Below are 27,695 nucleotides of genomic sequence, written 5' to 3' on the forward strand. Positions count from 1 at the left end.
GATGTATGATGTAAAATATTGTCAATGAAAAAAGAATATTCTTTTAGGGCTGGGGTTATGACTAAGTGGTAGAGTGCTCGCCTTGCATGTGCAAAGACTTGGGTTCAATCCTCAGCACCGCATAAAAATAAATCAAATAAAGTTATTGTGTCTAACTAAAACTAAAAAAAAATATTAAAGAATATTCTTTTATGTGAAAATGGATGTTTAAGAATCAGAAGTGAGTCTACAGTATTATAAATGGTGTACCCCTCTTGAATAATTTTTCTTGTACTTTTAATTGCATTTAAAAAAACTAATGAAAAGGAATAACTTAAATGAAGTATTTTATCTTGTTAGAATAAATTAAATTTATTATTTTTATTTTATTATAAAAATGTTCTCTGTCTTACCAGGCATAATATGAAAAGTACTAATACAAAAAAAAAAACCTTAACTATTTTGTAAACATCAGTTTATCAGGTATGATATGAAAAAGAAACAAAATCGGGAAATGAGTTTTTTATGGATTTTGAAAGTTTTAAGTTAAAAATGTAAGATGATGGCTCAGAAGTAGAATCTACATTAGCAGTATCTTAGTGAACAAATTGATTTTCTTTGCTTTTTGGTAACTGGTATTAGATTTAAAAACACTCTTTCTAAATATTTTGATTTTTTTTGGACTATGTGTCAAAAAATATGAAACTTAAATAATTTTAAAAATTACATAATGAAAAAAGTTATTGTCATAAGTAAAGGTGGTAGTACTTGGTAGTCTTGACTCACCAGAACTAATAGTATGTCCAAATACCATCATCTTTACCACCTTGGAAGACCATACTTTATAATACTTAAAATTAATTGAATGAGTTTGTTAGTGTAGTGTGAAAGACAAAAGGTGAACAAGGGAGAGAAAATGTTTATTGGAACGGGCATAACAAACTGTGCTGATTGGATAAAATTGCATGCTTCATTCTTTCCTTTAAAATATTTCTATATGTGGAATGTGACTGATATATAGTTTAGGCAGTGACATCTTTGTTTTTTATGATGTTTAGGGTGTACATTTGTAAACTGGGGGGAATAGTTTAGTAAGAATAGTAGCATGTAGCATAATTAGAACACAATTGGTTATATTTTAAAGTGAGATTTTTTTAAGAATGACATAGTCTTTAGTATGTTTCTTAATTTTTTCCAAGTATAAACATTTATTATATAATAAATAATGTAATAGACTGTCGTGAAGTAACTTTTTGTTCAAAACATCTCATCCCTTGTAAATTGAGTACTGACTTTTTGGATAAGCATCAGAAAAGATAGTTTGAGTTCTTAACAATTGAAATCTTTGAAATGAACTTTCGAGGACAGTGGTCAGCAAACTACTTATTTTTGCATTTTTAGCAGGTTAACAAAGATCAAAAGAAGAATAATACTTTGTGACATGTGAAATTTGAATTTCAGTGTCCATAAATACTGTTAAGTCTTGCTGGAAATACAGTCAGCTTCTTTTGCACTGCAGTGGCAGAACTGAGTGGTTTTGACAAACTATACATGCCGTTCTCATCATTTGGTGGTGCCGCTTCTTTGGTGTGCTGCAAATTGCAGTGCTGTGGTTATAACTTAACAGTGTTTTAAGTGCCACATCTGTTGCCAGTGTTCAATAATTGTTTTACTTCCAGTGCGTATCCAACACATCAAAACAAGAAAATAATAATGGACTTTGGTGCTCATACATGCACACATTTTGTGTACGTTGCTGAGAATTGGACCCAAAACTTTGTGTATGATAATCATGTGCTCCACCACTGAGCTCTACCAGCAGCCCCTGAGTGGTACACATTTTTAAGTCTCAGTGGAGTTTGAATTATTTAATTGTTTAGCTAGCAAAACATTGTTCTTAATATGCAGTAACACTATAGCTGTATAGAATAATAGTACAACATGTTGAAATTACTAGATTAAGCATATATCACACCATAATATAAAAGTAAAATTTTAAATAAAATATCTTGTGCTAGGGATATAGCTCAGTGTTGGAGCGCTTACCTAGCATGTGTGAGGACCTGTGTTCAATTCCCACCACTGCAAAAACAAAACACACAAAATACATAAAATAAAATGAAATATCTCATTATAGCATAATTTCTTCCTAAAAATGAAAATGAGGCTGTCACCAAAACAAGTTCCAACTGGCTTGTTAGCCAAGCAAGAAGAACCATTTACTGATGTCAAGTTAATTAAATTGTTTTTGATTGTAAGCATTCAAAAAAACTAGGTCTGGAGAAAATAAACTTCTTGTAAACTATTAGTATTTTGGCAAGAACAGTTTATTTAAGAGTTGAAGACTTTACTAGTCAATTAAAAAACAAGGCAAATGCTTGACACATGTTATTAATACTACTTAGTTGTTGTTGTTTATTGAAGGATTCAGTGCCAAAATTGTAGTAGTTGAAAAATTAACCTTATGAATCTTTATTGTGTAACAACTACAGACAAGAATATTTTCAAAGTTGAGAAAACACTAAGCACAATATGAAGTGGAAACTACTAAGATGTGCTGCAATGGATGGTGATAATGTATGTGTGGGCCAGGAAATAGGCTTAGTTGGACAGATTTACAAAATTTGTGAAAATGTGAATATTTAAAGTCTATGTTTTTTCCATGTGTATTCATCAGCAGGTAATTTGCAGAAAATATTTGAGTCTGTTGTGTATATTGAATTAGTACTGCCACCTGTGAATGTCACTCACTCTTAAGCTAGCATCAACTGCATGAATTTTTGTTAGAAATAGAGGTTGAATCTCTCTACTGGGTTAACATTGGTAAGGTTTTTTTTTTGGTAATTACTTGAGCTAAAACCTGAGGTGAAATTTTTTCCTGATCATTCTGAACCATTATTATCAAATAGTGTTTAGTTTTGAAAATTATTTTTTTCCTGCAAACTTGATAATGTTTTTAAATGAATTTAGCCTAAAATTACAAGGCAAAATAGTGGTTATATGTGAAATATAAAGTGCAGTATAATCATTTCTGTGACAACCAATTTTATCCACAAGTAATGCCAAGCTGTTTTTTATACTTCTCATGCTTTCAAAGATGTTAGATCTTCATTTTGCATGAATTTTTTTTAAGAGAGAGAGAGAGAATTTTAATATTTTATTTTTTATTTTTCGGCAGACACAACATCTTTGTTTGTATGTGGTGCTGAGGATCGAACCCAGGCCACATGCATGCCTGGTGAGCGTGCTACTTCTTGAGCCACATCCCCAGCCCATGAATTTGAATGAATATATTTTTCAGCCTCAACCTGTAGTTCCAACAACATTTCAGAGACTGATGTAAATGTAAAGGAAATTTCCAAATTTTAAAGTCCATTTAATTGTACATTTGAAGAACTTCTACTTAACTTTTAATTAGAAGTGATTAATTTAAAGATTAATAACAAAGAAGGCAAATATCAAAAGAAGAATCTAATAAAATTCTATACCCATCTTCCAACTAATAAATATGCTTAATTAAAATCATATGCTTGTAGATTAGTATTGTTATTTGGTAGTCCCAGTGTCAAGCTTAAGAATTGGTGGACTTGTCACATAATAGGTACTTGATTTGGGAATCCTAAACTTGAGCCACAGGGACTCTAAAAGAGAACAGATGGTCATAGTTAAAAGAGAACCAGGAGGGAATAGAAAGGTATGGTAGAATTTTGAACACTAGAATTATTTTTGTTTTGCTTTTGTCCCCCTATCCCTGCCCGCCCCATCCCCTGTCAAGTAATAGTATACTTTTTGTTGTACTAATGGATCAGAGAAAAATGGGAGCATTGGCTATACTAAGGTAACAAATCACTAGTTTGAGGAAAGAATTAAATGACTATATTAATGGCATGAAATTCAAGCCAAGGTAGACTTTTAAGAAAACAAACTAGGACAGAAGGAGGTAAAGGGCGGGGGGGGGGGGGGAGAGAAGGTGCTAGAGAGATGATATACATGTGAATGTAAGATTTTATAGATATTGAAAAGAAATGAGATCAAAAGCAAGAGTTAAAAACTTTAGCTTTTTAGCTTTCTGTATTTTCTGAGATGGAATAAAGAGTGGATGGGGTGGGGGCGATATATTCAGGTACAGAGATGCAAGTAAATGTGGAAAGATGGTCACTGTTCATCTAAGTCCTCTATCCAGTTGAGAATGAAAGGTAAGTAAGGGAAATTTAAAAGGTCAAGTGTATAGGAACAGTTGTTAAACTTTAGGAGGTAATTAGGGTATGTGGAAGGACTATTTTAGTTTACAAATGTTCCCTATAATATCTTTCCTGTTACCTTTGAGAACCCCCATTTATCTGTTAGTAGAGAATTAGTAGACATAGATAAAATAATTTTTAAGACATTAATTGAACTTCAACTAGAATTTGTGAGAGTGCTAAACCCCCCATCCCCACTTTTCAAGGTGATTGTCTAATAGTTGTACCTCAGTGATTTGCTTTAACCATGTGTATGTTTCATCTACTTTGTGAAAACTTAAAGCTGTGAACTGTACAGTTGACCCTTAAGCTTCTGGCATGCATGAATTCAGTCAATGACAAATTTGAAAATGTTTGGGAGGAAAAACGTTGCAACTGTACTGAGGAAGTACAGACTTTTTCCCCTTGTAACTATTCTGTAAACAATATGGTCTAACAGCTGTTGACTTATAGGTATTATAAGTAATTTAGAGATGATTTAAAGTATAATGGGACTTGAGCATCTGTGGATTTTGGTATCTATGGGGTCCTAGAACCAATCATCCGTGTAAAACAAGGGACAGCTGTACAAAAAAAATCTTCAGGGACCTATCAATGACAAAATAATCCTTCCCATTTTAAAATTAGCTAGATAATTAGTTAGATAATTAGTTAGCTAGATAAGGCATAGAAACAAAATGAAAATTAAGTGGTGGTAATACCGGTATCTAAATTCTGTACAAGCTTATTATCAAAGTGATATTTTTCAAACTGTGGATTTGTGGTCCATTAATAACTCACAGTTAGTGTTGTCTACTCCCCCTTAATGGATTAGAATAAAATAGATACCTTACAGGACTCTTATTACTATAGTAGTTTCCATAGTGTAGTGTTTGTGGAAAACTTCTTTATGCATATATGTATCTGTATACTGAATTGGAAGGAAAATATATTTCTTACTGTAGGTTATAGTCAAAAGTGTAGGGTATTTTTTGTGTGGTTTTGTGGTTTGTTTGTTTGTTTTGGTACTGAGAATTGAACCCAGGGCTCCACCACTAAGCCATATTCCTATATTCCCAGTCCTTTTTATCTTTAAAAATTATTTCTTCTTTATTACATTATTTATTTATTCTAATTTGTTATATATGAAGGCAGAATGCATTCATTTCATATTACACATATAGAGCACAAGTTTTCAAGTCACTGATTGTACACAAAGTATTTTTTTATATTTTGTTTTGAGACAGGTCTTACCAAGTTGCTGAGGCTGGCCTTGGAATCCTCCAGCCTCAGCCTCCTGAGTTGCTGAGATTACAGACGTGTGCCACTGTAATTGGCAGGATGTTTTTGATAAATGTGTGAATATTATAAAAATCTTAAAGTCTCCTAATTTCATCAGTTTATAGCATTTGTTTATAAAATTTCATTGACAACTAACTGTATATTTTGTGTTTGTATATGAATATGTATGTGCACAACATACACCCATGTACAGATCTGCATTGTATGTCTGTTTTTCTTTTTCTTAATAGGTGCAATGGATGAGCTTCATAGTCTGGATCCAAGAAGGCAAGAGTTATTGGAAGCTAGATTTACTGGAGTTGCAAGTGGGAGCACTGGGAGCACTGGTAGTTGCAGCGTTGGAGCTAAAGTGAGTAAAACTTTAATTTTTCTTTAATATTCTTTGTCTGCATTAAATTGCCTAAAATATTTTGTAAAGGAACTCTATATATTTGCTTAACAGCGAACTATTATTACTTTTTTTTTTTAGAGGAGAGAATTTTTTTAATATTTATTTTTAGTTTTCGGTGGACACAACATCTTTATTTTATTTTTTTTATGTGGTGCTGAGGATCGAACCCAGCTCCCCGCGCATGCCAGGCGAGCACGTTACCACTTGAACCACATCCCTAGCCCTATTATTACTTTTATAATGTGTTTAAAACGATAGTATTTATAAACTTGATTTTTGTTTTTTTCTGGTGGTGCTGGAAGTGGAACCCAGGGTCTTGTGCATGCTAGGCAAGTGTTCTACCACTGAACTATAAGCCTCACCATCCTATAAACCTGATTTCTAATACAGCATAACATTTTTCAGGAACCTTATGTTATATGTTTCAAATAAAAGTCCTTTTAAGTACTCACTCATGATTAGTTTAGGCCCACCCAGATAATCTGGGATAATCTGCTTAACTCAGAGTCCTTGTCCTCAGACACGTCTGCAAAGCTCCTTTTGCCATGTAGGATAACAGTCATGGTTTCTGGGTATTAGTGTGTTGACCATTATTTCCTCTACAGTGTACCATCATTCTTTGTTTTTGTTTGTTTCCCAGTACTGGGGATTGAAATCAGGGGCACTTTCCCAGTGAACTATGCTCCCAGCCCTCTGTATTTTTTTATTTTGAGATAGGGTTTTGCTAAGTTGCTTAGGCTACCTCAAACTTGCCATTCTCCTTCCTCCACCTCTTTGAGTAGCTGGGATTACTGGTGTGTGCCACCAAATCCAACTGGTTTTCTTATATCCTCCTCCCCCCTGATTTTTTTTTTTTTTTTTTTTTTTTGGTGTAGCTGAGAATAATTGATAGGCCGTGAGTAATACTGAAGAAATTCCTAGTGGGATGTAATAACAATATTTCATGTTCTACCTTTAAATTCATCTGTGGTGTGTAATAGCAATTCAGTTTTGTGTTTCCTCCATCTGGTGAACCAGTTTTCTCTGCAGTGCTTCTTAAATTGTCCATGTTTTTTTTCACTGATTGGTGATACCACCTTTATCATATATACGACTTGTATATTTACTACATATCATTTGTCACATGATAGTATAGATGATTACTATGTATATATGTGAGTCTGTCTCTGTGTTTTTGTGCTAATATTACATTAAAATATCATTGTATTTTGGAATGTCTTCTAATATAGTAGAGCAAATCTCTTTTTGTTCTTTTAAGATCAGTTTATTTATGGATCTTTATTCCCTCATAAAATTTGAGCATCTTTTCATGTGCTTGTTAGGATTTGGGAATTCTGTAGTGGCTTATTTGTATCTATTTCCTTAAAAGAATCAAGTGTGATTTTTTTTTTTTTTCCTGAATGCATTCAGTGTATAGATCAATTTGGGAAGTACTAACATCTTTATAAGATTAGGTTGTCCTATTTAGTTCATGAAATGTCTCCCAATTTTTATTCAGTTCTGTAGAATTTTTAAAATTTTACTTTCTAGTGGGTTACTGCAGCTTAAGATGTTTTTTTTAAGTTTTTAAAATCTGGTCTGGTGTCTAGCCGTCATATTATATGTATGTATGTGTCATATTATATGTATGTATGTGTGCGTGCATGTGTGTGTGTGTATATGTGTTGTGTTTGTATATATTATATATATATGTGTGTATATATTATATATAATTATTTTCCTTAATGTTGTAACCACCTTCAAGTACTATGTTTTATACTTTCCCTAAAAGAGGAATCATCCAATGTTTATATTAATGTTTGCTATAGATTATAAGTATATAACCATGACCAAGTTAAAGAATAGCTTTTCTATTACTGGTTAGTTAAGAACTTTTTGTTCACTTGTTTTAAAAACCTAAATGGTGTTGAACTTATGAAAGTTTCTTTTGTTGTTGTTTGAAAGAATCCTGATTTTTTTTCCCCTTTGGATTATTGATATGGTTATTTAGTAGATTTAAAAGTGTTTAAACTTGTTTGCATTTCTGTGATAAACTTAATTTTGATGTATTACTTTAAAAATATATTTATTGGATTTCATTTGGATTTTTATATAGAAACGTTGAAAGAAATAGATGAACAAACTGGACAAGTATAGTTCAGTGAGTGTTGTTTTTGATTTTGTTTTGTTTTGGCCATACTGGGGATTATCCAGGGCCTTCTGTATGCTAGATAAGTACTCTACTACTGAGATATATCCCCAGCTAGTTCGTTAATTTTTGACAAATGTATTCATTCTTGTAATCTTTATGCCTCTCAAGATACTCAGCATTTTTATCACACTGTATCTGTTTTATAAGCATACTAGTCAAACAAAAGAATCTGGACCTCTTCACTATTTTCAGAGTTTTTTCAACAATATGAGTGTATCATGAGAAATATTCTTGGGAATATAAGAAGACATTACCTGTAAAGCTGTAATAATTTCCATTTTTTAATTGGTGTATAGTTAAAATACTTTTTAAAAACCTCTTGTTGGGGGCTGGGGTTGTGGCTCAGTGGTAAATTGCTCGCCTAGCACATGTGAGGTGCTAGGTTCACACATCAGCACCACATAAAAATACATAAATAAATAAATAAATAAATAAGATAAAAAAAAAGTATAACAACAACAAAAAAAAAACCCAAAAACCTCTTTTGTTAACTTGCTTTCTTCATAGTCTCCTTTTCTGTTCATTCTTGCCAGAGCTCTGAATGTTTCAGAGAAAAAGAATATTTCAGAGAAAAAAATGAATATTTCAGAGAAAAAGATCTTCACTTTAATCTGTATCTGTTTTTCTCTTCTTGTTTTTTTCCATTGATTTTTGCCTTAATTTACTTACTGTTGCTTTGGGTTTTCATCAATTGAAATGAGTGCTTATTTACTTAATTTACTTCTATGGAGATGTAAACATAAAATAAAATGTATAGATCTTATGTGTTCAGTTCTAATATCTTCTCCTTGTGGTCTTTGCTAAGGTATAGTTTCCATGTAATAAAATTCACCCTTTTACTTATATAATTCTGTTGTAAATTTTTAAAAATATGGACAGCTGGTGGACACTCCCAGTCGTTCAGAAGGCTGAGGCACGAGTTTTGCAAGTTCAGAGCCAGTCTAAGCAAAAACAAGGTGCTAAGCAACTCAATGAAACCCTGTCTCTAAATAAAATACAAAATAAGGCCGGAGATGTGGCTCAGTGGTTGAGTGCCCCTAGGTTCAATCCCGGATACCAACAACAACAACAAAAACAAACAAACAAAAAAATACAATTGTGTAATCTCCATTACAACTAAGATAAAAAATAGTTTCCTCACCCTAAAATATTCCCCCAAACTCCCTTTGTATCGAACCCCCCTAGGTTGCCTTGGCAACTACCAGTCTCTTTCCTGTTCAAGTTCTATAGTTGAGCTTTTCTAAAATGTCATGCAAATGGAGTATGAACTCCAGTATGTAGTTTTTTGAGTCTTGCTTCTTTCAACTAAATGTAGTGGTTTCTTATGTGAGATTCACCAGTATTGTTTAAGATTATCAATAGTGTGATTGTTTTATTGCAATTAATATTATTCCATTGTATGCATATACCACTCTTCTTTTTAATCCATTTCCCAGATGAAGAAGGTTTGGGTTGTTCCCAGTGTTTCAGTGATTAGGAATAAAACTACTATAAACGTTTGTGTATTCTGCCCTCTTAGAGCTTTGGAAATAGTTTACATGTTGTAAATACCAAATAAAACAAAATATAGAATATTTTCATTCCTTCAAAAAGTTTTCTTCTGCTTCTTTCTAGTCAGTTCCCTCTTGTCAAATGCCCTCTGCCTCAATCCCTGATTTCTGTCACTACAAATGAATTTTGCCTGAATTGGGATTCCATATAAACAGAATCATGCAGTGATTTTTTTGTATTTGACTTCTTTCACTTAACATATTTTTGATATTTATTGATGGTGCTATTTTAAAAGTTCATTCATTTTTGTTGCTAAAAAGTATTTTATTGTATCAGTTGACCACATCATGGAGTGATAATCGGATCAGATATTTTTGTTTTGCATATCATGAAAAAGTTTGTGTAACTTTCTTGTGTAAATGTTTTGGTGAATGTTTTCATTTCTCTTTGGAAAATACTTAGGAATAGAGTGGATATATGCTTAAATTGATTAGAAACTTCCAGAGTTTCAAAGTATATGAGAAATTTTTTCAAAGTGTATAAGAACTTCAATTTTTCTGTCTCCTCACCAACATATGGCAATGTGATTTTTTTTTTCTTTTTTATTTTAGCCATTCTAGCAAGTGGGAGGTTAGTATCAGCTCATTTATTTTAACCATTCATATATCCTGATTAATGCTGTCCTCTTAAGAATTCCTTTTTGTCCCACACATTTCAGTAGATGCTATATTATTGTTCAGTTTTATATATTTCATAATTGCCTTTATTTCCTTTTTAACACAGAAGTGCTAGCATGGCATATTCTGAGCTATTCTTTTGTTACAGATTTTTAATTTATTGCATTCTAATCAGAAAATACAGTTTCTATGATTTCAGTCCCTGAATGTGCTGTTTTATAAGCATTTCATATCTAAATAGCTCTTAATTGTATTTGTTCAGGTTTCTGATACCTCCTTGTCTGCTTGATTTGTCTTTTGCTGAAATATTATAGTGTGATTTTTGATTTATGTATTACTGCTTGCAGTTTATTAGTTTTTACTTGATACACATTTGAGGGTGTATTTTTACGTGCATATATCTTGTTTTATTGTTCCTTTTATAACGGTATAATATTTATGTCACCTTCAGCTTCCTTTTCATGTTTGTCTTGGGTGTGTTTTTTGTCCTTTTGTACTCTTTAAGTACTTCTTATGAACAACATTTGTTTTTTGTTTGAAATATGAGTGTTTTCTCTCTTAAGTGGTGAATTCTGTCTCTGTTATTTATTATAATTATTATTTTCTGACTCCCTTTCATCATACACTGCCTAATGCCTCCTTGTTGTGTAATATCTGCCTTCCATTGAACAGGTGAGTGCTGATGTTTTAGTATTCCATTTTTAGAAGATGTTTTGGAGAACTGTATATTTACAAGTTCTCAATGTTTCACCCCCCCATACATAGATTAGTTATTAATTACAAAAGAGAAAAATGTGTCTTTAAAATAGAAACCAGTGGTTCCCACTGTAATAAATAAGGTCAAACTTTTCTTTGGCATGGTTACAAAAAGTCTGACATGTGTATTCTAAGGTAATGCAGTAGGAGGTACACAAGTCAGCTATAGTTTAAATGTTGCAAATGTTTATTTTTAATTTAATTATGATAAAGTACCCCTTGGACATTCTCCTGGATAACTGGCCTGAACCCTTCAAAATATTCAGTGCCATGAAGAACAAAGTGGGATAAGTGTTATTGTTCTAGGTTGTATTGAGACTAAAGATACATAGCAGCCAAATGTAATGTGTAAATCTGAATCCTAATTTGCTCCTGAATTGGGGGAAAAACAGTTACAGAGGACATCTTTGTGACAGTAGGAGAAATTTGAGTATTTATATATGTCAGAAGATAATAATTAATTAATGTTTGCTTTCATCTTTTGGGTGTATAATTTTAAAAAATTCTCATTTAAAAATAAATATAGGTGAAACTACAAATGTAAACCAATAGTGAGCAATGGTCTTAAAATATTTTTATTTAAATGGATGATGATAATGTACCTTTGAAATGCAGTATTACTGGGTGGCAAATTTTAGTACCACTGAAGGTTTTTAATATAGAAGGACAATCTTTTTTTTTTTGGTACCAGGGATGATTGAACCCAGAGGTGCTTACCCACTGAGCCACATCCCCAGCCCTTTTATTTTTTTTTTTATTTTGAGAAAGGGTATCTCTAAGTTGCTGAGGCTGGCTTTGAACTTGTGATCCTCTTGCCTCAGCCTCCCAAGTTGCTGGTAGAACAGGTGTTCATGCACTCACCCAGCAGTAAAAGCACTCTTAAGGATCAAATTTCTAATAGTGATGGTGCTCTGGGAGAAAAGGGTAGGGAGAAAGGTGATAAGAAAGTCATCTAGGAGAACAGAATAATAATTAGGATTTTATTTGTCTGTAAAGAAGACCAGTATTATGTTTACCAAAAGTAAGAAAGTGAACACAGACAACAGAGGTGATGTACATAGAAGTGTAAATTACTGCAGTGGGTTTTGGAAGGTAGAATAAAAAGAGACATAATCCAAGAAAGGGAAGGAGAAAGAAGAAACAAAGTATTTTACTTTTATATGCTATTATATAAGATAGAAGAAATAAAACCAAGTATATATTATCATAGGAAATGGGAATCCCTCTATAGGCTGTTGACAAGAAACATCTCTCTAAAAATGACAAAACTTCTGAAAAGAAAGTGTTATAGATAATCATAGAAAAATAAAATACAGTTAAAATATAAGTTTGAGATCAATTTTGTCCCCAACTCAAAACTCTCCAGAGATTTTCAATTGTACTTAAAATTCAGAATCTTCACTGTGCCAACAAAAAGCCTTCTAAGATCTAGCCATTGGTAGTTGCTCATCTCTATTAACAGCTGTACCACCATGGTACCTTCCCTGGCTTATCTGCCAGGTGCTTTATAGTTCTTCCTCACTTTATTCAAATTTCTGCTCGAATGTCACCTCTTCAGGGAAGATTTCTCACTGTGCTGTGTAGGATGATACCTATGTTATACCACCCCGTCCACTGCCTCCTCCTTTTTTTAAAACTAGAGCTATTGGTTCCTTCATAGTATTAAACATTAATGTTTGTTTATTGTGTTTCTCTTCTTGTGATGGAAACCCCAAGATTACTTAGACTTGAATCTGTTTTTATAGGCTAAAGATAAAGAAGTTATGATAGTCGTAAATTTTTACCTGCCAAACTGTTCAAGAAATATATGGTGGATTTGTTAAAACACATTTGTATTTAAGGATTTTAATATAATTCTTTTAGATTTAAACTGTTCAAATAAATGAGCAAGACTATGTGGGATTTGCTTGATTTGATGAATATAATCCCTTCATCCTACAGAGTCAGCCCTCATTATTTGAGGATTCCATATTTGCAAATTCACCTACTTGCTCAAATTTGTTTATTACTTCAAAAATAAAACTCTTATTGCTTTTGTTGTCATCTAAGGGCCTGCACCTATGGAGAATGGTGAAAGATTTGAGTTATCTGAGACTGAACAAATTGACACTCTTAACTTTCTTCTCAGCAGCACATGGATCTTTCTTTAATATAGACTGTGTTATGTAAGATATCCCATATGTTGGCATACAGTTGTAATATTACCTTAATATAATTTTAGCCTCTGTGGATTATTTTGATAGCTCCCTTTCCACTGATTTTAATTTTTATGTTCTTGCTTTTTTTCTTGATTAGACTTGTTTGCTTTTTATAAAATTAGCTGTATTATTCTCTATTTCATATTACTTCTGCTCCTATTCTTTTTTTCTTCCTAGTACATCTGATATTTTAAGCTTTTATTATCACTCAGTTTGACGTACTTTTTATTTACTTCTCTTGTGCTTTCTTCCTTGATTGCTGAGATATTTATAAGTGTGCCGTTTAATTTTGATTAAAATTTTAGTTGACTTGTGGGGGTGAGGTTCTATATTTCTTAAGGTGATTGATTTCTAATGTAATAAATCATGTAGGAAATAGTCTGCATGATTTCAAATTTTTAAAAAGTAATGGAAATGCTTTTTATATTGATTGTATTGGTTACATACATGTAAAAACTGATCATATTGCATACTTCAAATATGTGTATTTTATTGTAGTTCAATTTTACCTCAGTAAAGCTATGGGAAAAGAAAAAACAAACCAAAAAGCCGAATATGATGAATCATGTCTATACTTCCGGCTACTCTGAAAGCTGAGGCAGGAGGATTGAAAGTTTGGGGCCAGACTCAGTAACTTAGTGAGACCCTATTTCAACATTTTTCAAAAGGGCTGGTGATGTGGCTCAGTGGTAGAGAGGCCTTGGTTTGTATCTCTGGTACTGCAAAAAATCAAAACAGACAAACAAAATGGACATTTTGGGGGGGCATATTGGAGATTGAACTCGTAGGCACTTGACCATTGAGCCACATCCCCAGCCCTTTTTTGTATTTTGTTTAGAAACAGGGTCTTGCTGAGTTACTTAGTGCCTTGCCCAATTGCTGAGGCTGGCTTTGAACTTGCAATCCTCTTGCCTCAGCCTCCTGAGCTGCTGGGATTACAGGCATGCGCCATTGTGCCCAGCCAAATTGACGCTCTTTTTTAAGCTTTCATACTGTATTCTTTCCTCAGTTTATTTAGTGCTATATTTTTCACATTTTTGTTAATGACCCCCAAACATAGTTCAGAACTACTTCCTAGTATTTATAAGAAGGCTGTGATGTGCTTTACAAAAGAAATATACATATTGATAAACTTTGCTCAGACGTGAGTTATAGTACTATGGTCATAAGTTAAATGTTAATGAGTCGATAATATATCTATTAAGTAAGGTGTCTTTAGACCTAAATACATAAAACAAGGTTATGTATTGATCAATAGGCCAAATTTTGTTCAGAAGCTTACAGGAACATAACTCTTTATTTCCCCTTGAAGTGATGGTTCCTTATTAATTAATTCAGCATTTACAGCAAATAGTAAGAAACAACCGGAAAGAAAACCTTTATTCTATAATTCATACTTTTTGTTTTTAATTTATCTGTTTATTTTACTTGCCAGACCCTTATGGCACAGATTTATGGCATTGTTGTAAGGTTATAGATAGAAGATAAAAGCAAATGTTTCCAACTGTAATGATGTTAAGTTTCCATGTAGCTGTCATTTGGGGAAAGAAACTAAGTGGAAAATATATTTTCTTATGTTACATAGTGAGAAGTTACGGCACAGTTAAAACTTTAAAAGAAAAAAAAATTACATTGTTAAAAGTTAATGTACTGATTTATAGAATAAAAAATGAAATTAAATATATCAGAAAAGGGGAAACTATGGTGCCAACAAAAATAATTCTCCTCTTCTGTGGCAGGATCATAAAGGACTTATTGAAATATGGCATGAACAGTAGATTACTTGTTTGAAAGAAAGGAAATAGCAAAGGAAAAAAGAAAAGATGAAGTTATCTTTTTATTGATTTGGAAGTTTCTTCAAGATGCATTAAGGGAAAAATGTATTGCAGGGCACTCTGTTTAAAACCAGCTTTAAGAAAAGAGGAACCAAAGAAGATATATTTAATTTACTTGTGTAGACATAGAGATTCTAGAAAAATACTCAGAAATGAACTGAAATAGCTCATTTACATTGTCTATTTAAAATCAATTTCAAACAGTTCTTATTCTCTGAAAACTTTGAGTCTCTCTCTGTGTGTGTGTGTGTGTGTGTGTGTGTGTGTTTGCATGTGTACCTAATGTTTATTTGAATGTTTATATAAAGGGTTATATACTGCTATATTTTTTGTTGTTTGTCAATAAAAAATTTACTTGTTTAAAAAATATATGTGCTGATATTGTCCAGAAAAATTTAATAAGTTTATTTATAATTGTTATGTAATCAAACTGTTGAAACTTATTTACTGATACATTCTGACTTACATTAATGCTTTATGTTCCTGCATTTATATAAAAAATTCAAACAAATTAAAATGGGAAAATTGCCAATATCTGATTTCTATACCTTGTTTTCCCTCTTGAAATCATACACTTAGGTAGGTACCTTTTGACCCCATGGGGAAATATCTGATGTTCCAAAATACCAAAAAGGGGAATTTTTTTTTTCCAGAATGAAATGTTTTCCATCATAATGAATTCTTATTCTCCGTGTATGTGGTTTGTACTGGATGTCTTTTGGCATAATTGGTACATGTTTGATATGAATAGCACACAGGTTGGTGTGTTCAAAACAGGCCAACCAGATAGACCTCACTTGACTTGTGCAAACCACCAGTAATTGGTCTGGAAGTGCAGATCTGTTTTTGAAGACTTGAGTAATTTCTCACAACAGACACTGGAAGGGGGGGATTTATGAATCATAAGTTCAGTGGACTTTTAATAATGTCAAATGTCACAAAATGTTGCAGTTTCTAAACTTGGGATGAGATTTTTTTCATCCGTCCAGTAGTCGGTGCATTTGGAAGTGACTTTAGTAGCTGATTGCTTCCTGAGTGCTTTACCACCCTGTTGATTTGAGGAGGACTCTGCTGGGATAAGCCATGATATTGACACCTCCTTAGCCCACTTCTCCTTCAGCTAGAGCTTCATTGGCTAATGGCTGCACTGGTGTTAGAGAATAACAGCTGCAAACACAATTGAAAGATGACTGATGCTGAGCCTATCCCTGCTATATGCTATATACTGTATTTTGTCAAGCTTTTTTTCTTTTATGCTCTTTTCTCTCCAATAATTTGAAATTTTATATCTTTTCATACTGAAAGATAATTCACATACCATAAAATTGACCCATTTAAAATATGCACTCAGTAGTTTTTAAATATATACACAGTTGTTCACACACCACGATTGTCAAACTCCAGAATGTTTTTCCTGCCCTCTAAATGAAACCCCTGACCATTAGCAGCAACTTCCCTGTTCCCCTACTTTATACTCTAGTTCATGGAAAGTACTAGTTTACTTTTTGTCTCTCTAGAATTTTCTATTATGGACATGTCATATAAATGCAGTTATACACTATGTAACATTGTGTCTGGCGTTTTTCACCTGGCATAATGTTTTTATGGTTCATAAATGCTGTAATACATATATCAGTACTCGTTCCTCTTTATGACCAAATAATTTCATTATATGGATATGCCACATGTTATTTATCCACTCATGAGTTAGTGGACATTTGGGTTGTTACCATTTTTTTGGACAAAAATATTATGAACTGTTAGGAACACTTTGGTAGTTTTTGTGTAGACGTGTGTTTTAGCTCTCTTGGGTATGTAGGTAGGAGAGGAATGCTACGGTGGCTCTATGTTTAATATTTTGAGAAACTACCAAACTGTTTTTCAAAATAGTTTTGCCATTTTACATTTCCATCAGCAATATATAAGCAATTCTAATTTCTCCATATCCTTGCCAGGGCTTGTTAGTTTTTTTATTATAGCCAGTCTGAGTGGTGTGTGAAGTGGTATCATTGTGTTTTGATTTGCATTTCCTTAATGATTGGAAATCTTTACTTTTCATGTACTTATTGTTCACATTATCTCCTTTGGTGAGATACCTGTTCAAATCTTTTACCCATTTAAAAACTTGGTTATTTATTCACACTTGAGTTCTAAGGATTGTACATATCAAGATATATGATTGCATATTTTCTCTAATTCTGTGAGTATCATATGTAAGAAACCATTGCCTAATCCAGGGACACGGACATACATACACACACACACACACACATAGTGTTTTCTGGTAAAATACGTATAGTTAGTTCTGGTTCTTAAGGTCTTTGATCCATTTTGAGTTCGTTTGTGTATATTTAGGAGGAAGGGAGTTCATATTCATTCTTTTTCATGTGGTTAGCCAGTTAATTTCAGACTCTTTTGTTTAGAAGCCTATTTTTTACCATTGAATTGTCTTGGAACCTTTGCCTTATCTCTATGGCCCAATTTTATGCCCCACCTTTCATCTTTTCTTCATAGTCCTGCTTTTATCCAGTCATATCAGACCACCAGTGGTTCCATAATGAGCATAGTTTTTCACATCTTTTTTTTGTTGAACATGCAGTTAACTTTGCTTCACTTGCCCTTATCCCCCTTTTTCATCAGATTCACTGCTGTTTAAATGTCAAAGGTCAAATGTTTCTATGACTGCTTCTTTTCACCTGATTGCCCAAATCAAATTTGGCAAACTGTGTCCTTCCGTTGATAATCTATATGTACCAGAACAGATTTTACCCTATTACATGTTAATTTATTTTTTACAGACTGCTAAGATCTTGAGTACAAGGGACTGTGGCATAGCTCAGTTGCTTAATTTGGGGAATGAAATAACTTTAAGAAATCAAAACAGTATACCTTGATTCTAATTCTGTTTTGAAAACCTTGGAGGCTAAGGCTATTAGAAGACTAGTTTTGAGACATAGATGTATTCTAAAGAAAACTGGAGAAAATATTTGAATTTCACCTGGAGTTCCCATGGCTCATATAGTCTTTCTGGACTTGCTCTAACATTGTGCCCCTAGTGATGACCAACAAGATCCCTAGTGAGATTTTGTGCCCCTAGTAAGATCCAACATGGTATTTGGAACTGAAAATAGGACCAGGGTTTGTTTGGTTTACTAATTTACTTATTTCTGTGCTGATAACATTACATGGAAAACAAAATAAAACACCCACTTGCTTCATTCCCTCAGTTTTTTTTTTTTTTTTCAGTGCTATGTTGAACCCAGGACCTCACACATGCTAGGCAAGTGATCTACTTTTGAACTGCATCTCCAGCCCTCAGCATATATTTAAAATACTGATTATGTGTAAAGTTTCATTTAATGTCCTTGGTTTACATAAAGAGAACACAAACCCTATTTCAAATTCCTTATAGTCATTATAGTAATGGCTATAAGAGTTGGAGGGTGATCTTAGTTTGTAGGTTAAATCCACATTTCATGTTCTGTTAAAATGTGACTCATTCCCATTGGCATATTAAGTGGATGTTTTGGAATATTAGTGAACTAAAGATGTTTGGGGAGATGGGAAACATACCACTGGCTTTGCCTTTGTACTCATGGATGCAAACTGAAATTTAAACTCCTTAATTAATATTTAGAATTAATTGGCAATTAACAGAGAGGTAAGAACAGAATAGTGGGTGAATAATGGGCAACTCAGAGTCAAGAACCAGCATAGTGGTAGTGCTGATTGAGATTGAGGCTAGGGACCAAAACTTAGCCTGTTTTACAGTTTTACCTTAGAGCTCATCCTAGTCAAAATATTCAGTGTGCCCTTTTAAAATTAAATATTATATATGGATAAATTATCTTGTTTTTAAGATAGTGATTTTTATTTTCCACTTCATTCCGTTCCATATTTTCTGCCAAACCATTGTTAAATGATTTACATTTTATATTAATTATTGGACTTTATTTGCAGAAAAAGAAACGAACTCTGGCTACCTTAAACAAAGAAGGGAAGATTTTGGCAGATATTGTGTAATTCATAGAATGGTTCAGAGGCTTGGAAACCCAGACTTAGGAATTGGGGCAACTCTGGGTCTCTAGGCAGCAGGAAATACTCACGTTCTGATTCTATATCTCTTCTGGATTCAAACACACACACACATACACACACACACACTCTTATTTTCTCTCACTCTCCTTTCCCCCATCCCTCCTTTATTATATCACTTTCAAGACACAAAATTCAAGGGGAGAGAGTTGATTATTTGAATACTGGTTTTGTGCTTTCCCTTTGGTTTCTTGGCTGTTGGTATGGGTGGAGAGTATATATGAAAGGAGAACAGTAGTTAGGCAAATTAATCTGTAGTTTTCCAGAAGGAAACTCGTGCTGTCTTGAACTTGGAACGAATGTTGAGCGCCTAAAATGGGAAAGTGTTTACTGTGTTTTGTATCAAAAGACTTGAATTTCAAATTTCAGATTTAAGACTGCTTTTTTAGGGAAGTGAGGAATTTTTTTCACTAGATTATAGCTGGTTAGGTGGGGGCATCTGTTGGTGAAATATAGCATTGCACTCTTAACTGTAAAAGCATTTCCATTCATTCTCATTCTTTCTTACATATACACACATGCACATTCCTACCATATTTTTGTTGTTGTTGTTGGAGGGGGGGATATGGTCTATAGCAAAGGTGTATAACTTTTTCTCTGTAGGTCCAAGTAGTTAATATGTACATCATATGGTACATCATACACAATGTCTCAGTTGTTCTGCTGTCATAGCACTAAAGTAACCACAAATTGTATGTAATCAAATGAGTGTGGCTATGTCCCAATAAAATTTTATATATAAAAATAGATGGAGAGCTATAGAGTTTTCTGACCCCTGGTCTATAGCAACTCTGCAACAGAATTTTTATAATGGTGGCTCTGTTTTATATCTGTGTGGCCTGTTATTCTGTTAGTTGACTTAAAATATGGCTAGTGCAACTGAGAAATTTAATTTTTAAATGTTAATTTTAATAGTCTCAGTTAAAAAAAAAAAAGGTATCGGCTAGTTTAATTATTGTTTTTTTTCACCATACTGTTGGCCAGAATACCATGAAAACCTTATAGGGTTATATATCACTGCCCTCAGGGAATTGCAAACCAGAACCACAATGAGATATCTTCTTACCCAATAACAATGTCTATTATTAAAAAAGCAAAATAATCAATGCTGGCAAGAATGTGGATAAGAAAGAACTCTTTTGTCTTTTTAAAAATTTTTTGTAGTTATAGATGGGCAGAATGCCTTTATTTATTTATTTTTATGTGGTGCTAAGGATTGAGCCCAGTGCCTCACAGGTGCTAGGCAAGTGCTCTGCCACTGAGCTACAGCCTCAGCCCAATGGGAGAACTCTTAGTCACTGATCATGGGAATGTAAATTAGCATGGCCCTTATGGGGAACTACATGGAGATTCCTCGTGTTTTATTCAGCAATTTTTTCTTGCTGTGGCTAAAAGATCTTACCAGAACAATTTTAGGAGGAAAAATTTATTTGAGGGCTCACGGTTTCAGAGGTCTCAATCCATAGACAGCAGGCTTCATTCCTTGGGGCTCAAGGTGAGGCAGAATATCATGGCGGAAGAGTATGGCAGAGGGAAGCGGCTCACATAGTGATCAGCAAGCAGGGAGAGAGTGTCTCCACTCTCCAGAAACAAAATATATAGCCGATAGCTACACCCCCAGTGAACTACTTGCTCCAACTACACCCCACCTACCTCCAGTTACCACTCAGTTAATTCCCTGGGGTGAGATTGAGTAATTCACTGATTAGATTAAGGCTATAACCCAATCATTTCTTCTCCAAACCTCTTGCATTATCTTGCATGTGATCTTTTGGGGGACACCTCACATTCAAACCACAAGACCTCATAATACTAAACATACATTCCCAATGTCTACCAGCTATCCCACTTCTAGTATAAGTCCAAAGGAAATTAAATCGGCATATCAAAGAGACACCTATATGCCCATGTGTATTGCAGCACTATGTACGGTAGCTCAGATGAGGAGTCAGACAGATGAATGGTTAAGAAAAATGGGACACACATACACACAATGAAATATTATTTAACCATTAAAAAATGAAATGCTGTGGTTTGTGAGAAAATTAGATGGAAGTAGAAGACATGTTAGGTTAAATAAGCCAGACACATAAATAAACATTTTCTTTCTTATGTGGTAACCAAAAATGTTGATCCCCAAATGATAGAGAGTAGCACTACTTAGAGGCTAAGAATGGTAGTTGGGAGGTTGGATAATGAGTATCACAGTTCAGTTAGATAGGAGGAACACATTCTAGTAGCAGTAGGGCAACTATAGTGTACATTAACTTGTTGTATATTTGTAAAGAACTAGAAGAATGCCAGGTACAGTGGCCCACACCTATAATCCAAGTAGCTCAGAAGGCTGAGGCAGAAAGATCACAGGTTCAAAGCCAGCCTCAGCAATTTAGCAAGGCCCTAAGCAATATAGTGAGACCCTGTGTCAAAATTAAAAAGGCTAGGGATGTAGCTCAGGGATAAGGTGCCCCTGAGTTTAATCCCCAGTACCAAATAAAATAAATAAAGAAAGAAGAAAAAAAGAACTAAAGAGGAGCTAGAAGAAATGGTAAGGAAATGAAAATACTAATTACCCCGATTTGATCAATACACATTGTATACGTGTTTTGAAATATCACACTGTACGCTATAAATAATGTGCAATTATAATTGGAAAGAAAGAAATTAAAATAATTTTAAAAGTAGAGTTATATTGTAATTAGGAAAAGCATTTCTAAACTGATTCTGATGCAGAATTAATTTTGATACAGAAGCTAAGGTAAGAATAAATGGGGGAGCTGCAATTGTAGCTCAGTGGTAGAGTGCTTGCTTGCCTAGCATTTGTGGGGCACTAGATTCCATCCCCAGCACCACAAAAAATAAATAAATAAAATATTCTGTCCCTCTACAATTTAAAAATACTTATAAAAAAAGAATAAATGGATACTAATCTATGAAGAGTTGTTATAGTTATGTTCTCCGAGGAATCAATAATGAGATTATCAATCTTTTTAAATAAGTACTTTTTACAAGAAACACCTTTTGATGAAATATGAAGATTTTTATGTCAATAGTGAAATTAGATAAATTGCAGAGCTTCTAAGTAGTTCTCCTCAGTACATATAGAGTAATGTATATATCGTAAGTATATTTTTGTTGATATTGTTGTTGTACTGGGGACTGTACCTGGGGCCCCGTGTATGCTAAGCAAGTACCCTACAACTGAGCCAAATCCCCAGCTCATAAGGCTATTGCTCAATGAATTTTCAGTAACTAAACACAATTATGTAACTGGTACCCATAGAGAAATAAAGATGGTTCCCATAACATGATTGTGACATAGAAAAAAATCGCCAAGAATCTATGAATAAAACTAAGAAGTAAATTAATCAAGGTCTTTGAATATAAATCATGTATTAAATTTATTATATTTGTATATGTCAACAACAATTAAATGGAAAATGAAGTTATTAAAATGATACCACGTACAGCAGTATAGGAAATACTCAAAAGACATTGTCACTGAAAACTGTAGAATGTAGAAAAATCAAAAAACCCTAACCAAATGAGAGGTATAAAGTTCATGTTTTGGAAGACAGTGTTATAATGCCATCACTTCTTAAAATGTTCTATTGATTCACTGTAATCCCACATGGTTTTGAGGAGTGGAGAAATTGGCAGGCTGATTCTAAAACTTATATCAAATTATAAAGGCCAAGTATGGTTAAGGCAGTCTTAAAGGAAATACAAAAACAAAAAAAAGGCTGGCGGGAGGTACAAAGCTGAAGGAACCATACTATTAGATATCAAGGAATATAATAAAGTTAAAATAATTTAATTAGTGTAATATTGACAAAAAGGTAGAAAAAAGTATATCAATAGAACAGAACAGAGTTCAGCAACTGTCATCCTTATGTCATAATTTGATTTATGACAAAGGTGACACTGCAGTGCCTTGGGAAAAAGGTGATTTTATAATAGATGCACTAGAGCAATTGGATATTTGTATGGGGAAATAAAAATCCCTTAATTCCCAGCTCTTACCATGATACAAAAACGAATTCCAGTTAAATTGTAGTCACAATAAAGTTTTAATAAGAATAGATTATGTTTATGAGTTGGATTGACAAATTTTATAAATGGGTTATACAAGGCACAAACATAAAGAAAAACATTTGTAAATTTAACCATGTTTAAAATGACAAAAAAAAGGGAGTGAAAAGGCAAACCATGGAAGACCTATAACCCAGAATGTAGAAAGAATTCCTACAAATAAGAAGTAAGAGTCACACAATCTTTTAGGCAAATCTTTTAGGCCTATAGTATAATTGATAGAACTTTGTCCCATCCTTCCAGCCTTAGATGCATTCTTCCCAAAGTCAGTTCCTCTTCTTTTGTAGCTTTTTTTTACGTATGTATTTTAAATTATGATAGTTACTTATCTTTCAATTTCAGATAGTTATTGACTTCGTTTTATAGAAGATAAGGAGTTGGGTCTTTCAAACAATCCAGTCTTATACCTTTTTTTTTTTTTTTTAAAATTCTTGTTGTAGACGGACAGTATGTCTTTATTTTATTTGTTTTATTTCTATGTGGTGCTGAGGATCGAACCCAGTGTGTCTCATGTGCTAGGCAAGCACTCTGCCGCTGAGCTACAGCCCCAGCTCCAGTACTCTTAAAGAAATATCCACACTTTTCCTGTTCCCCTCCTCATTTTTTTCCCATCCTAATTTTGATAGCACTCAGTATTTCAGTTTATGATTAATTCAGTTTTTCAGTGTTCATATTTTGACTGGAAATTTATTCATAGGTGAGTCATGAAAATTTTCATTATTACATTTCTTCTTTTGTGTAACTTTTTCCCCCATAGAGTTAATAGTAGATGTCTTTTTAAGTTTTTTTTTAAGTACAATGTGATTATCCATATATTCACCAGTAAACATGTACCAGTCTCTCTTATTTTAAAATACAAATTATTTTTTCCTTCCCTCTTTTCCTTTATTTTTAGACATCACTCCCAAAGTCCTTCATTCTTCTGTTTTTGTCCATGCTAGTTATTCTTTATATCTAGGATGCATGTCATTTGAGAATCTTCTTTTATTTTTATTTTACATATTTTATTATTATTATTATTATTATTATTTAGAAATACATGACTGTAGAGTGCCTTTTGGCATATTGTACATACTGGTGTATAACTCTAATTAGGATTCTATTCTTGTGGTTGTACAAGATGTGGAGTTACCCTGGTTGTGTATTCATATATAAGGATAGATCATTAATTCCACTGTCTTTCCTATTCCCCTCCCCACTCCCTTTCCTTCATTCCCTTTGGTCTAATCCAAGGACTTCCATTCTCCCCACCCTCCCTTGTTATGAGTTAGCATCCACATATCAGAGAGAATATTTGGCCATTAGTTATGGGGGCCTGGCTTATTTGACTTAGCATGATATTCTCATTTACCCATTTACCAGCAAATTCCATAATTTTGTTCTTCTTTATGGCTGAGTAATACTCCATTCTGTATATATACCACATTTTTTTAATCCATTCATTTGATGAAGGACACCTAGGTTGATTCCATAGCTTGGCTATTCTGAATTGAGTTGTTTTAAACATTGATGTAGCTATGTCACTGTAGTATGCTGAGAATCTCCTTTTTTATCATGAAAATTTCTGTTTTTGTCTGTCCTGTGTTTGAGCTCCTGTTCTTGCAACTTGTATCTTCTTTTCTTGGTTTATTCCTTTGTTTTGATGAAAGAGATTCTTTAGTCACTTCCTAAGAAAAGGTATAAGAGTGATGAATTTTTGTTGTTGAGATCTTGCATATTTTGTACCTCCTACTTGCTTGTTAGTTTATCTGGGGAGTAGAATTCTAGATTGGAAATCATTTTCTTAGAATTTTCAGAGCATTTTACTGCTGAGCACTCCACTGCTATTTTGAATCCTGATAACTTTGTAAGTGACCTGTACTTCTCTGAAAGCTTTTTATGATCTTCTCTAGCATTTTAAATTTATTATAATATGTCTTGGTGTGGTCTTGAATTCAGTATGCTTGGTTCAAAACAGTGTGTCCTTCCAGTCCAGAAACTCACACATTAGAGTTCTGGGAAAGTTTCTTGAATTATTTTTTTGGATAATTTGAACTACTCAGTTTTAAAATTCTTTTTTCTGGAGCTCTCATTATTTAGACCAGGGTTTCTTGCATTGATTCTCTAGTTTTCTTTTTTCTTTCAATTTTTTATTTAGTCTCTATGTAAGGGAAGATTTGGGGATGATTTCTTCAGCTTTATCTGTCCTCTCCCCACTTTTTTGTACTTCACTTGTCACTTAATTTCCAGTGAGTATATTGGTGATGATTTGTATGTGAAGTTTTTCCCCTGCTGCCTGGATTAACTCTTAATGGTTTCATTTTATTTTTATTTACATTTCTTCAAACATGTAGTGATATTGTTTTTTGTTTCTTCTCTGTGTATTATGTACTCAAACACTTATTAGATGCTTTGTGTGAGTAGGCAGGGCTTATTGTCTGATGGATTTTTTAGTAGGATAACCTAGCTGGCTGTAATTTCTTTGGGGGATTTACAACTTAGTATCTTGTCTTTTGAAATGGTCTGCTTTTCTGGAGTGAAAATAATCTTCCACCTGTGGAGGATAAATGTGGCTGCTAACTTTCTAGAATAAAATATGGAAAAAAAGATTAAGTTAGGTCTCTTTTTTCACCTGTACTTAATCTCTTCAGTTTCCTTAATGAGGGTATCTTATATGCCTCAGTGCAAGGTTCTCCTGACTCATGATTTCCACAGAGAAAATGTGACCTCCAGTATTCATGACAAATCAGCAGTCACTTATATCCTTCTTTTGTTCTCATGTATGCCTTCTCTATCTGCTTTAAAATTTTTTTCCCCCTTTTGGCTATGATGTGCCTTGGTATGGTTTTCTTTGTACTTAACCCGATTGGGAGAATTGGTGAACTCTTATAAAGTAACGTCTTCACCAAGTTTTGAAATTTTCTTCAAGTATTTTTTTCTGCTCCATTTTATGTCCTGTGACTCTCATTACATATATGTTCAATTACTTACTAGTGTCCAACAGATGCTAATTTAAAGCTTTTTCTTTCTGTTATTTAATGTGAATAATTTCTTTGACTTGTCTTCAATACTGTCCTTCTCAGTTCTGCTTTTATGCCCATCTAGTGATTTGTTTTTTATTTCAGAGTGAAATTTTCAGTTCCAGTATTTACATCTTTTTCACAGTTTTTATTCTGCAGAAATTTTCAATTTGTTCATTTATTATAAGCATATTTCCCTTTTTCATTTTAATCATGTTTATAGCTAATTTAGCTGATTCTAGGATCTGTGTTACTTTATAGTTTCTCTCTACTGAATGTCTTTTTCTCAAGTGTAGGTCATAAGAGCTTGTTTCTTCATATGTTTAGGAATGTTGTATTTTTTCTATACTCTGAATGACATACCGTAGTGACTGGAGATTGTTGTATTCTGGAGAATGTTGATTTATTTCCTTCCTTCCTTCCTTCCTTCCTTCCTTCCTTCCTTCCTTCCCTCCGTCCTTCCGTCCTTCCTTCCGTCCTTCCTTCTGTCCTTCCTTTCTTTCTTTCTGTTTTATTTGTAGGCAGTTAATTTAGCTGAACTGACATCTAAACTGCACCTACCAAAGGTGGCCAGCAGCTCAACATCTCTGTTCAGTTGTTTTAGCCTTACCTGGACTGCTTATAGTCTTTCCCACTCGTACATGAACAGCTAGAGAGGTGGGCAGAATTAATATGCAGAGTTCAGGACTCTTTCTTTGTGGTTCTCTATTTTCCAGCATATTCCTCCTTCCTTTTCAGCTATTGTAGACTGAAACTGGTTTTTAAAACCAGTAAAACTTAAGATTTAATCAAAAGTTTTAATTGCTGACTCTTAAGGCCTTCCTTCAGGGGAAAAAAAAAAAAAACTGTAAAAACAGGAAGCCCTCCAAATCTGTTCCCATCCTCAAAGTGTTAATCTCTCATTTGGTTGCTCAAGTATCTTCAGGTAACAAACTATAGAAATGATCCCTGAAAGGATAGTCTTAGTTTTAAATATTTTTCCAGAATTTATAGTTATCTGTGGGAAGGTTATTCTGATATAAGATATTCTATTATTGGTGGTGGTTGGTGTTGATGTTGCTGTGTGTGTACACATATATATTCATTTTGTTTGTTTCAGAAATAATATTGCATAAGTTTATATTGATACTTCTAATTCAGGACTATAAAAATTTTATTTGCATCTGCATCTTCTATATTGAGAATCATGGCTCTCGAGATCAATGCAGAAGATAGGGATTAAATAAATAATGTAATATTTAATTCTATCAACAAGTAAATAATATTGCTGCTTGATTTTAGTTCTTAAAGTGATTAAATTCTTCATTTTGGATTTTTGAAGTCTGTTTTCAGTAGATCCTTTGGGAAGGGCTTATGGGAGCAATAGTTCCTAATGTTGTATTCTGAATACAATATGAAACAAATATTGTATTCTACTAACTCTGAAAACCAGAGTTTCAGTCTACAGTAGGAGCTTAAAATTAAGGAAGAAT

The 27,695-nt window shown here is 33.3% G+C and overlaps 1 protein-coding gene and 1 pseudogene across 1 annotated transcript in view; one reads left to right on the forward strand and one right to left on the reverse strand.

The window, feature by feature from the left end:
- Tlk1 (tousled like kinase 1) overlaps nt 1-27,695 on the forward strand; it is a 130,468-nt gene that overhangs the window by 36,900 nt on the left and 65,873 nt on the right. The window contains exon 2 of the mRNA XM_076865737.2: nt 5,732-5,850. Within this exon, the coding sequence (XP_076721852.1) occupies nt 5,732-5,850 (119 nt within the window). The remainder of the gene's footprint in view (nt 1-5,731; nt 5,851-27,695) is intronic.
- LOC143407653 (small nucleolar RNA U3) lies at nt 27,031-27,187 on the reverse strand (annotated as a pseudogene).

This window comes from Callospermophilus lateralis, chromosome 9 (assembly GCF_048772815.1).
Source record: "Callospermophilus lateralis isolate mCalLat2 chromosome 9, mCalLat2.hap1, whole genome shotgun sequence".
Taxonomy (NCBI): Eukaryota; Metazoa; Chordata; class Mammalia; order Rodentia; family Sciuridae; genus Callospermophilus; species Callospermophilus lateralis.